The following is a 12,808-nucleotide window of genomic DNA, read 5'->3' as shown; positions in this document are numbered from 1 at the left end:
AAACGGGCATGGCTTTAGGGAATGTGTAGGCTGGACTGGTGGATAATTGATGACCTTATTGGGAGTCAACGTTACTAAAGCAGTGTGAATCCCTGTTTGCTTCAGGGCGAGATGTGTGACAGAGGTGGCATCAAGCTCTTACTGCCCCAACCCTCCATCGAAAATGGGCGAAGATCTCAGGAATGGCATCGGTCACAGGAAATTGCTAGTGATTGGCTGCTAGCATGGCCACTTTGGACTAAGGCAGACATATAGCCTTGGTACTAATCGTAGGGACCCTTGAACAGAATGAAAGCTTAACATTTTTTATACAATTTAACCATTTAACCACTTGAGTGCCATAAAGCTACAGGCTCTTCACTATCTAAGTTATGTAAGAGAGCTATAATTTAATTATGTTTAATAATTTAAAGATAATCTCTAAAGTTACATTTTCATGACTTAATGTCCCTCTTAATTAATGTGAGCTGAAAAGTGGTTAAACACATGCCCCTTACTTTATAGTTTTCCACATACAACTGCTAAGTAATTAGTATTTAAATTATTTTGTGTTTTTTTTCTATTCCTGTTCCCTTACCCTTTGACAACTTGAAATTTTTCCACTTCGTCTTCATGATCTTCTTCTATCAACCCTGCTTAGGAGGACAAATTGAGCAGTGCCAATGGCCATGAGGAGCGCAGCAAGAAGTAAGTTTTATTTAACCCACTAGCATGGTTTATCGTAGAAATATGAGGGAACGAGGTCCCTTCCGTCAACATCTAGGCTTTTTGGAGACATTTGCATATTGTTGGTTCATTAACTTTTCGGCAGTTCAGTTAAAAAAATTATAACCTGTTTTTCCTTCAACTCCGCATTGGTGTTTAAGAAATGAAAGGAAATATGTTTAATTGTTTTAGTGAGGAATGAAAATTTCCCTAGCTTTCGTAATCGAAATTTTCAATTCTATTTAGGACACAGAGAAGAGGATTATGCATTCTGCCTTCGCTTTAATGTAACATTTCAACAAACGACAGCCCTTTTTAATAGCAACAAACATTAGGCACCTATTCCCAGAAACACCAGGGAATCAGAAAGTACATTATCCAATCGGGTACTAGAAGACCCAAACATGGTCCATCGTTGCTGTCCAGATTCCCTGTTTCTTTGCTTGAATCACACCACAGATTGATTTTTCACATGTCCTGTTTTGAGCCATCAGTTCCTCTGAAAAAATAAGCACCATAATGACTAGTTTCAGGAACAATCCTCATATCGCTACAGTACAGTAAGGCGTACTCTGAGGAAAGTAAACATGACTGTACGAAATGCATCCATCTCGTAAATAATTAACTAGTCTGAAAATAAATTACTTACTCCAGAACGGAGAGGGAAAACATGGTTTTCATTGCCGGATGGGATAATCCTCACCTCCGTGTCCTTCATAGAATTGAAACTTGCCCGTTACGAAAGCTAGGAACATTTTCTTTCTCTTTCATCACCGTAGGCGAGGATTATGCTACATCCAATACAGACTTAAAATAAAACCTTTTTAAGTTGGAATCTGAGGACCAGTCTGCTGCCCTCATCATGCAGTCATTATGTTCTCCAAATGTGCACCCAAAGAAAAGCTTTCGAGGACATTGCCCCTGCAAGCTGAATGTGTTTGCAAATTACTTGGTATCAGTACTGGCCTCCTGCATGACCCAACAAATCCATTGGTCTGTTGTAGGAGAGGACACTGCTTTATACGGTTTACATGGTTCAGTGAGCAGTTGTCTTTCGCATGGAGAGCACACTTCTTCCATCATCAACTCCTAATCCTTGAGACACTGAACCATACACAATTTAGGGACATCTCAAAAAGCAGAGTAAGAGATGATGCGAATGCTAGATTTGATTCATTTTCTTACGGTGAAGGAAACCCCATCCGGGGAAAACACCCAACCAGAAAGGTTAAAGGCGCTCTTATCGGAAACCCTTCTGCACGAAACCAAACAAAGTCTCATTGCCAGTTTTGCTGATAGCTCTTTTTGAGATAAGAACCTTTTTGGTTGCCAAGACACTAAGATTTAAGACCTGGTTAACAGCCCACAGTGCTGAATAGCAGGGTTCCGGTGAAAGGGAAAGGCAAATTGCGCTAAGCAACTAGGAACCTGGCTCTCTGTATATACTACATCAAAAGAAGGTATGATGTGCATAGAATCCAGTGGATCCCCAAAGACTTAGAGGTAAAAGTAGATACATTACTATCTATTAGTGATAGTGTGGGCGAGCAGTAAGGCTTTATCAGAGGATAGTGTGGGCGAGCAGTAAGGCTTTATCAGAGGATAGTGTTAAGCATTTATTGCGTGCACTCGGGTAGGAAATGTCACACACTCAGACCAATTGTTGGTATTCAAAATATTTCTTTGTTGTATTTTTATTTATGGAACCATGCAGGACTTGGTACAGGTAAATAAAATGGTACTTTTCAAGCAAGCTGGATGAGAATGACTTTTGTTTAAGGTTTGTACAAAGATTCAATTACAATTGAACTTTTACATTTCTTTTTAGATTACATTTCAGATTGTTTTTTCTACTGTGTGATATGCCTAGATATCTCACTGGGACATTTCCTGGATAAAAGGTGAGAAACAGTTTTTATCAAGTTTCTTAGGTTTCCATGCAAAATTCCCTTAACACTTGCCGTAATTCGTGGCAAATGGTTGCAATCTTTTCAGATGGAAGACTGTGGTAGAGTCCATCACGAACCCTAGGAAAGGTTTCTCTGATATAGGGACAGTAGCGATTTATTTTCGTTTGATCAACCCCAATCTTGCAAAAGATTTACTGCAGTCTGTAGGTGTAGGTATAGCTTCTGGGGCACTGTGCTAAAAAGGGAATGTCTAACTGTATAATGAACCGTAGCCTTTGCACCCGACGATATTCTACCACCCGCTTGAGGACCTTCGTGAAGCACTAGGGTGCCAATAGCTGGCCAAATGGGAGCATGGAGAATTTGTAGGTCTGGGACTGCCAGACAAACTGGAGAGTCAAGACAGTGGGGTAGAAAGACTGGAACTGTTAGGTGCGAGCATCTTCGGTCCAGACGCACTGTTTAGCTGTTGTGTGGAAACCCTGTTCTGTTTGCAGGACCCATGTGTCTGTGATGATGAACCCAAGCTTGTAGGAAAGGTCCCAGCCGCTCCCCCACCCTTTGCCGGGAAGAAGGGAGTACACTTAATGTTGGCAGAGTTGCCAGGTAGGCCCATTAAACTACCTTGTATGCTGAACCATTGGCCTCTCGAAGGGTAGGAGTTGAAATGTGCGCTATTTTGCCATTGGTTTGCTATTTTGCATTTGCCACGCCTGTAGTCCTGTCCCTTAAGGGGGGGCGGTGGGTGGGTAAGAGAAGTGCCCTTGTGCGGCCCCTTGATGTTAGTCTGCACTTTGTCAAGGGACGTGAATGCGGACACAAATTTCTACAGCTCCTTCATGAATGGGTCACCAAACAGTCCACCCTGAGCCACAGCACCTGCCCCGAGGAGGCGAGGTCTCCTAGTTTGGGGTCAACCTTGATTTAGTGTGGTCTCCGACGCTCCTTCAACAACACGCAGTTCGTTTTCCCTAGGAAAACAATTGCAAGCTGTGCTCCCCACCGAAGAGGACATCAGTAGGGATTTGGAAGCCAAGGCTTTGGCCTTTTTTTCAATTTCTATTATCTTTGTCATGGGACCTTTGGCATCTAATAACTTGTCTTGGCATGAACGCCACTACCTATCTGTACCTTTTTTGTGATCTTTTATGAATTCATCGAAGAAGGTGGTTATCCTGCGGTCTGTCTGGGGTCAGAGAAACCTTTCCTCCTAAGAAGGGATAGGGACACTCCGCCTTAAGTCGACTGCGGGCCTCCTTTTCTAAGGGATTACGGAGACTCTCTGCCACGTACTTTGCTACCTTCTCTGTTGGGACACACTACAGATCTGGGGTGACTGATGTTGTCTTGAATTACCATGTCCGACGCAACCTCTGAACTGTGAATTGAATCTGGCGCCAAGGGCGCACTGCACTATCTGCTGCAGACAAGGGAAATATGTTGTGGAAGGAGCGCATTTGCTGCTCCACGACCTGTAATAAAGGAATCTAAAGGAAATGAATCACTGACAAGCAATACATGCAGAACTATACCAGCAATATAGTATTTCTTGATAATTAAACAGAGTAGGAAAAGTGTCTTAACTGAAAGAGGGTCTGGACAGCAACGATGGACTGTTTGGGACTCCTGTTACCTTATTGGGTAATGGACTTCTTATGGTTCCCTGGTGTTTCTGGTAACAGTTAAATTTTTTGTTGAAAAATAAAAATAGCTGCTGTTTGTTGAAATGTTATATTAAAGCGAAGGAAGAAAGCATAATCTTTGCTTCCGGTTCTGACATAGAATTGCAGTTCTCATTTGTGATATTGAAAGTGTATATCACGGGTACTCATAGTACGGCCCGAGGGCCGCCAGCGGCCCGGCAAGCCTTCCTTGGCGGCCCGCGGACCTTGCAGGCATTATACCTCTGTTTTTTTATATCGCCGTTTGCAGCAGCGCGGAGCTATGGGGGCCAGGCGATTCTTTTAAAAACCATTCACTTGTTAATAAGGCTTTGTTGTATTTCACCTCTTCTTAGCGCCCCTGCATCTCCACTCTGAGTGGAGGTGCAGGGGCGCTTTTGAGTGTAGATGCAGGGGCGCTAAGAAGAGGTGACATTCAACAAAGCCTCATTAACAAGTGAATGGCCTTTATAAGACCTGTGAAGTACTTGGGTGCGGCGGCTCTGTGTGTTCCAGGGAAGCTGTCTCAGCGCGGGGTGAGGTGACAGGGACAGCAGGGTGAGGTGAGGGGGTGGGGCAGCAGCTAGTGAGAGCAGCGGGTGAGTTTACAGCGGAAGGAAGACAGTGCGACAGAGGGAGGGAGAGAGGGAGAGGGGGAAGACAGAGCGGGAGACAGAGGGAGAGAGAGAGAGACAGACAAGTAGAGGCAGAGGGAGGGAGAACAGGGGGGAGGGAGGGAGAAACAAAGAGAAGGAGAACAGAGGGGGAGAGAGGGAGACAGAGAGGGAGACAGTGAGTGAGACAGAGGGAGAGAGTGGGTGGGAGATGGGGAGAGGGAGGGAGACAGAGGGGGGAGGGAGACAGAGGGGGAGGGAGACAGAGGGGGAGGGAGACAGAGGGGGGAGGGAGACAGAGGGGGGAGGGAGACAGAGGGGGGAGGGAGACAGAGGGGGGAGGGAGACAGGGGGGAGGGAGACAGAGGGGGGAGGGAGACAGAGGGGGGAGGGAGACAGAGGGGGGAGGGAGACAGAGGGGGGAGGGAGACAGAGGGGGGAGGGAGACAGAGGGGGGAGGGAGACAGAGGGGGGAGGGAGACAGAGGGGGGAGGGAGACAGAGGGGGGAGGGAGACAGAGGGGGGAGGGAGACAGAGGGGGGAGGGAGACAGAGGGGGGAGGGAGACAGAGGGGGGAGGGAGACAGAGGGGGGAGGGAGACAGAGGGGGGAGGGAGACAGAGGGGGGAGGGAGACAGAGGGGGGAGGGAGACAGAGGGGGGAGGGAGACAGAGGGGGGAGGGAGACAGAGGGGGGAGGGAGACGGAGACAGAGGGAGAGGGAGACGGAGACAGAGGGAGAGGGAGACGGAGACAGAGGGAGAGGGAGACGGAGACAGAGGGAGAGGGAGACGGAGACAGAGGGAGAGGGAGACGGAGACAGAGGGAGAGGGAGACGGAGACAGAGGGAGAGGGAGACGGAGACAGAGGGAGAGGGAGACAGAGACGGAGGGAGACAGAGACGGAGGGAGACAGAGACGGGGAGAGGCGGAGAGACGGGGAGAGGCGGAGAGACGGGGAGAGGCGGAGAGACGGGGAGAGGCGGAGAGACGGGGAGAGGCGGAGAGACGGGGAGAGGCGGAGAGACGGGGAGAGGCGGAGAGACGGGGAGAGGCGGAGAGACGGGGAGAGGCGGAGAGACGGGGAGAGGCGGAGAGACGGGGAGAGGCGGAGAGACGGGGAGAGGCGGAGAGACGGGGAGTGAGGGGGGGGAGGGAGGGGGGGGGGAGGGAGGGGGGGGGAGGGAGGGGGGGGGAGGGAGGGGGGGGGAGGGAGGGTGGGGGGGGGGGGGGGGGGGGGGGGGGAAGGGGTGGGGGGGGGAGGGTGGGGAGTGAGGGGGGGAGGGAGACGGGAGGGGTGGGAGGGGGGGAGGGAGACGGGAGGGGGGGGAGGGTGGGAGGGGGAGGGAGGGGGAGGGAGGGGGGGAGACGGGGAGAGGGAGGGAGACGGGGAGAGGGAGGGAGACGGGGAGAGGGAGGGAGAGTGATGTGTGAATGCCGGGTCTGGTGGTTCAGTGGACGAAGGCGTCCGCTGCAGGGGCCTGTGTTCAGCCTCATGGTCAGTTTTTTTTTTTGTTGCTCTAGGCCCGCCCCCTCCCCCACTGGTGCGGCCCTTGGCCACAAACCACACTGTAAATTTGGCCCCCGAGAGAAAGTTTGTGAGTACCCATGGTGTACATCCTTTGATGAAAATTTTGCTCTCTCCAGTCTTGATGAACTAGATTAGATTATATTGTCAGTTTTGGGTGTCTAGCCAAAAGTCTGTAACTCCAACTTGGATTGCTCGAGTGCAAAAACAAAGCCTTGTGATTTTTTTTGCACCTTTAACTTGGTGAATCTCAATGGGTAGCTCTAAATTGCTTTTCTTTAAAATTATTAAAATAGCTCTCAACTACTGCTTGCATTCATGTACTGCTTCAGAGAAGTCTAGCTATTATACACCTTAAAGTTCAATGCTATATTTGTTTTGTTAAGGTTTCTGCTTATTTCATTGTGCGTAAAAATCTTTTACCGTTTTAGGAAAAAAAAGAGCAAGAGCAGGAGCCGGAGCCGGGAGAGGAAGAGAAGTAAAAGTAAAGAACGCAAACGTAGCAAAGATCGGGAAAGAAAGAAAAGTAAAAGTCGGGAAAGGAAACGAAGTCGCAGTAAAGAACGAAGACGAAGTCGGTCAAGAAGCAGGGATCGCGATCACAGATTCAAAGGCCGTTACAGGAGCCCGTAGTATGTTTTCATTATTCCTTTTTTGTGTTCATGTGTGGTTGTCTGCAGACATTAGTTGGAACATATTAAATCTTTTTTTTTTTTTATGCAATGGAATACTATCTTTTTATAAACAAATGTTATTGTGCCAAAGGTCAAGCATAATGCAGAGCTCCTTAACAGAAGACATACATTGTAGAGCATTGTCATTGACATTTAGTTTATATATTATCATAATTATGGTTATGTAAAACAAGACAAAAGGAACAAATTGATTCCCCCCCCCCCCCCACCCGCACTATCCCACTACTGCGTCGGAATGTTATTTTTAAAATAGATTTTGCACTGCATCTGTCAAATCTTATTTTGTGGTGGGGAAGATCGGTCTGGGCCACATCAAAAAGTTGATAATATACACAGCATGTATATAGCAGACGATGTCGAGCAGTAATAAAACTTTTTATCTGGTATGTAATGATCCCTTTCAACACAGTAGTACAATTCAGAAATATTGATGTGGTCAGAAAGAACACATGTACTTTTGCAGCGTGAATCTTTCTGGATTCACTATGCTGTGCATTATTCCGCGATCTGGTGGTTGGGTCCGGATTCTTAGTCTTTCTTTATTTTTTTGTTGTTGTTTTTTTTGTAGCCCAGGTGGGCGTCGACGTCCCACCATTTGGTGCACCTCTCGTGACGTCGTCGTGCTTCCTGCGGAAGTCCCACCTTTGGGGCGCCATCTTCAGATTCTCCAGTATTGAATCTTTGATAGATTCACATGCTTGTATCTTCCCCGTCGTCATGGTGGGAGTCTCACGGTAACGGAATGACCAGAGCAGTAGAAGAAAAACTGCATAGCAAAATCCCATAGGGAATCATGTTATTTGGTAACCAAATCTCATCATTATGTGGTCCAAGACTCAGCCAATCGGCTGCTAGCCCTGCCCTCACACTCCCCAGCAGAGCCTTCCTGCCTCAGATTTCCAACCGCAATCGTGTGAGTCGTCTCCCTGAGCCTTGCTCGGTTTTGTTCCTGTGTGAACTTTTGACCTCTGGTTCAGCTAAAATTTAATTCTTTGCTGGTTTAAGGTACTGTGCTTCATTTTTTCTTGTTCAGTATGGCTGAAAGCTCTAAGAAGAGGCTTTTCAGGCCCTGCAGATCCTGTGGAAAGCCTAGATTGTTTTCTGAGGACCCACATAAGGACTGCTTATATTGCTTGCACCCAAAACATGTGCCTAAAGACTGTAAACATTGCAGAACCTTTTCTGCGAAAACCCTACGTGACACGGAGGCACGTCTTCTGCTGTGGCTTCAGAAAAAGGTCACTTCAGAATCTGACTCTGAGGAGGAATCCAAGTCTTCAAAGAAGAGAAAATCTTCAACTTCGGAAGATATTTCAGAGCTGAAGAAGCAAAAGACAAAGGGGCCCCTGCGTCTTCATTACCTCCATACTCCTCTTGAAAAATCTAAAGAGTCCAGAGAAGTTCCTCAGCCCCGTCGACGAAAATTGGACCGTCGCCGGCTGTTATTGCTTTGAAACCGTCGACGACTACGTCGACAACGACTTCGTCGACGACCACCATATCGACGACAGCGGCATCGACGGCGACTAAAACCTAGTCGTCGAAGAAAAGCCCGTTGACGATCCCGTCGACGGCCACATTACCTTCGTCGACTAAGACTTCGTCGTTGACTACTACGGTGCCGATGATAATACAGCTGTCCCCGTCGACGAGATCTCCGCCGACAGAAGCCCCGTCGACGGGAACTTTTAAATCTCCTAAAGTAAAGAAAATAACATTGAAGTCTATGGCGTCGTCTATGGGCTCGGCGACGAAGCAGACTAAGTCTACAGATTTTACAACATAGACAAATTTCTCGGCTTCCTCCTTCAAATCTACTAGACTTACAGTCAGATGATGAGGAGTCTTCAGGAGTGGCTTATAGTCCCTCCCAACTTCGCATTAAGAGTCAGGAAACGGATGAGAAAGAGTTTCATGAGGTTCAAGAAGTCTTCTCATTTCAGGATCGCCCTCCGAGAGATTCACGGAGATATGAATCTTTTCAGCAGTCTTATGACGAAGAGGAAGAGCCTCAACATACTTCTAGAGAGGACTCTATTTCCATGCCGGTCTCCTTGGTGACTGACTTGCGGCTGATGATAAACTACTACTATCGGCGTTTCCCGGACGCTAACTCTCAAGCGCCACAGACAGTGGAGAAGCCGACACAGGTACGACCACCTCATTCTTCTCCCAAAACTTCCACTCAGAAGATACGATCTCCACCGATTATGACAATCAGAGATGACTTGGAAGACAGTGACGCCGATCAACTGGAAGAAGGAGAACTCCTTCAAGATAAGCAGGTTGTCGATGAATGGGACCAATATATTCTCCCAACTACACCGTCGACATCTCCAACACCCGCGCACTCTCCGCCGCAAGATATAGGAGGGTTCCATGATATCATGGAGAAAGCATCAAAGCGCTTTGACCTTCCGCTTCCAGTTCAGGAAGCCGAATGTTTTTTATATGACTTTAAAGAGGAGTCACGCAAGTCTATGCGATCCATCCCGATAATCGCCCATATTTGGGAGGAAGGCTTGAAGATAATGAACACGGCTTCAGTGGCTGCTTCAGTTCCTCGAATAGACAAGAAATATAGAGCTCCAGAATCGTTTCCGGCCTGTTTGATTGGTCATCCTCAACCAGACTCTGTGGTGACGCAGGCCGCCCAAAGAAACTCAAAAAATCCGGTTTCAACAACAATGGTTCCACTGGACAAAGACGGAAGACGAATGGATGGCGCAGGGAAGCGCTTTGCGGTGATGGCAGCGTTTTCCATAAAGGCTTCTAATGCATTAGCCCTCATCAGCAGATTCAACAGGCAGATGTGGAGCGATATAGCACCCTTGCTCTCCCATCTTCCAGAGGATAAAAAAAAAGAAGCGGCTGCTATTCTACAGGATGGGGCTAGGGCTGCATCGGAATCCATAGACATCGCTATGGATTTGTCCTCAGTGGCTTTTCGACAAATGGCAGGTGCAGTAGCTCTGCGAAGACAAGGATGGTTGAAGGCCACCTCGTTCAGACCAGAGGTACAGGCCAAAATAGTGGACATGCCATTTGATGGAGAGAACCTGTTCGGAAAGCATGTCGATGAGGCCCTCCAAAGCATCAAAACAGACACAGATACAGCACGGGCTCTGGGATCTCTTCAGCAGGGCAGGTTTCAGTCCTTTCGGAGGAGAGGATCCCGAGGACAATTTACACAAAGATCCTCGTTCCAATCGAACAGATATCAGCCATACCAGCAGCAGGGATATCGTCAATACTCGAACAATCAACAGTTTCGATCCTCAAATAACTATCAGCAACAGTTCAGGGGAAGATCATCTGCGAGAGGAAAGTCGCAGCAATCCAATCGACGACAATGACTTCAACACATCCGCTACTTGTCCGAGAAGCAGCACGCATTACCTGACTTCATTTTACCCAGCTTGGCTGTCAATAACAACGGATAGATGGGTTTTAGATGTAATACAACATGGCCATACACTGGAGTTCGTAGAAAAGCCTCCAATTCAGCCTCCTATACACAGGAGACAAGAACATCTATCAGCCCTCAAGGCAGAAGTGATAGCGTTATTACAAAAGGAGGAGATAGAAGAAGTTCCGCGGCCTCAACGCGGGAAAGGCTATTACTCGCATTTCTTGCTCATAAAAAAGAAAGACACATCAAAATGGAGGCAGGTAATGGACCTGAGAGGTCTAAACAAATTCATTCAAAAGAAATCATTTCGAATGTTATCCCTGCAGGAAATTCTTCTCCTGATTGGCAGAGGAGATTATTTGGCATCCCTGGACCTCTTAGGTGCTTATTTTCACATCCCAATCCACATCAAACACAGAATTTCTACGCTTCATGGTGGCGGGGCGTCCTTACCAATTCAAAGTCTTACCTTTCGTACTAAAGTCCGCACTGAGAATCTTTACAAAGTGTATGGCGCCAATTGCGGCCCACCTAAGACTACAAGGTCACCAGATTTTCCCTTATCTGGACGATTGGCTTGTCAAAGGAAGTTCGTTCAGAGACACCCACCGCTCCCTTCACGTTTGCATGGAGATTTTCAATCAGCTAGGTCTCAGTCAACCTAGAGAAGTCTCATCTCAGACCAGCGCAGTCCCTTCAATTTCTGGGTGCTCTAATCTGCACGGAGGCGGCCAAGGCTTACCCGTCAGAGGAGCGTATTCGAAAGATCATACGGTTGTCAACACAATTGCAAATAAAGTCAGTTTCAGTAAGGATCTACAAGTCTTGGTTGGGAATGATGTCCTCTTGTATCCCCCTACTCCCAAATTGCAGGTTCCGCATGAGGCCCATACAAGAACTACTAGACGAGCAATGGCTTCAGTCGCAGGGATCCTTCGAGGATCGAATAGTAATCACTCCTCAGATCAGAGACGCCCTGTCATGGTGGAAGATCAGGGATCATTTGGCGGAAGGACTGACTTCCGAATCACAGGTCAACAATTTCGTGATGATGACAGATGCTTCTCTTCAAGGTTGGGGAGCGCATCTCCAGGAGCTCGAAATTAAAGGCCACTGGTCAAAGTCCGAAACGCAGCTCCACATCAACTTGCTAGCGCTGAGGGCCGTGTTCTTGGGACTTAAGGCTTTTCTACCCAGAATTCGCGGATATACGGTTCTGGTGAAGACTGACAGCTCCACGTCTATGTTTTACCTGCTAAAACAAGGGGGCACAAGGTCGAAACTTCTATCAAAGGAAGCACAAGACATTTGGAAATGGCTTCTAGCTCACTTCTCGCTTCAAGTGCAACATGTTGCAGGAGTGGACAACACGAGCGGATATTCTGAGCAGATCTCCCGAAATCTCTCACGAGTGGGAACTACATCGGAAGCACCTTTCCAGAGTTTTCAAGGTATGGGGCACGCCAAGGCTAGACTTATTCGCGGACCGCCACAATTCGAAATGCAAAAACTTTGCAAGCAGGTTCCTGCAGAAGGGATCGTGGGGCAATGCGCTACAGATGTGCTGGACAGGAATGCTTGCGTATGCCTTTCCCCCCTTTCCTCTAATATTGAAAGTCTTAAGGAAAATGAAATCAGAGCCGTGCCATCCGATTCTGATTTCACCAGCGTGCCCGAGACAAGCGTGGTTCTCCGAACTGCTCAGACTCTCAATGACACCCAGGATACAGTTCCCATTAGTGCAGGATCTGATAACTATGAACAACGGACAGATACTGCATCCAAATTTGAAATCGCTGAGCTTGTCAGCATGGAACCTCACGAGCATGAATTCCACCTGTTAAAGATCCCTCAGGACTGCAGAGACATTCTATCACGATCCCGGGCAGTCTCTACAAACAAAACATATACGGCGAAATGGAAAAGGTTCTGTCAGTGGTGTGCATCTAACGACTTGCATCCATTTCGGTTCTCTTCTGATCAGATTTTCCCATATCTACTGACATTGGCAAAATCTGGACTCTCTCATATGTCCATAAAAGTACACCTAGCCGCGATTTATAGGTACACAAGAGTGCCTGACCGACCCTCTCTTTGGTCCCAAAGAGTTATTAAGGAATTCCTCAGAGGGCTCTTCAGAATGTTCCCTTCTGTTCAAAGACCAGTTGTTCCTTGGCAGCTGAATACAGTTCTTACACAGTTAATGAAACCGCCCTTTGAGCCAATCCATAAGGCGGAATTACAATTTGTCTCATGGAAGACAGCGTTATTGTTGGCGCTCACATC

The 12,808-nt window shown here is 47.6% G+C and overlaps 1 protein-coding gene across 8 annotated transcripts in view; it reads left to right on the top strand.

Annotated features, from left to right (window-relative positions):
- The window catches only part of RBM39 (RNA binding motif protein 39), a 564,082-nt gene that overhangs the window by 64,787 nt on the left and 486,487 nt on the right, over window positions 1-12,808 (top strand). For 4 of the 8 annotated variants that reach the window (XM_085619030.1, XM_085619031.1, XM_085619032.1 and 1 more), the window contains 3 exons: window positions 641-687; window positions 2,534-2,606; window positions 6,847-7,047. In XM_085619030.1, coding sequence (XP_085475156.1) covers window positions 663-687; window positions 2,534-2,606; window positions 6,847-7,047 — 299 coding nt within the window. In that variant the 5' untranslated portion in view covers window positions 641-662. Of the gene's footprint in view, window positions 1-146; window positions 261-640; window positions 688-2,533; window positions 2,607-6,846; window positions 7,048-12,808 lie in introns of those variants that run through there. The other 4 variants (XM_085619028.1, XM_085619029.1, XM_085619035.1 and 1 more) reach the window with 2 other exon arrangements.

The sequence above is a fragment of the Triturus cristatus genome, chromosome 7 (assembly GCF_964204655.1).
Source record: "Triturus cristatus chromosome 7, aTriCri1.1, whole genome shotgun sequence".
NCBI classification, from domain to species: domain Eukaryota; kingdom Metazoa; phylum Chordata; class Amphibia; order Caudata; family Salamandridae; genus Triturus; species Triturus cristatus.
The sequence above is the reverse complement of the archived record's forward strand: the minus strand, read 5'-3'. Positions and strand labels throughout refer to the sequence as shown.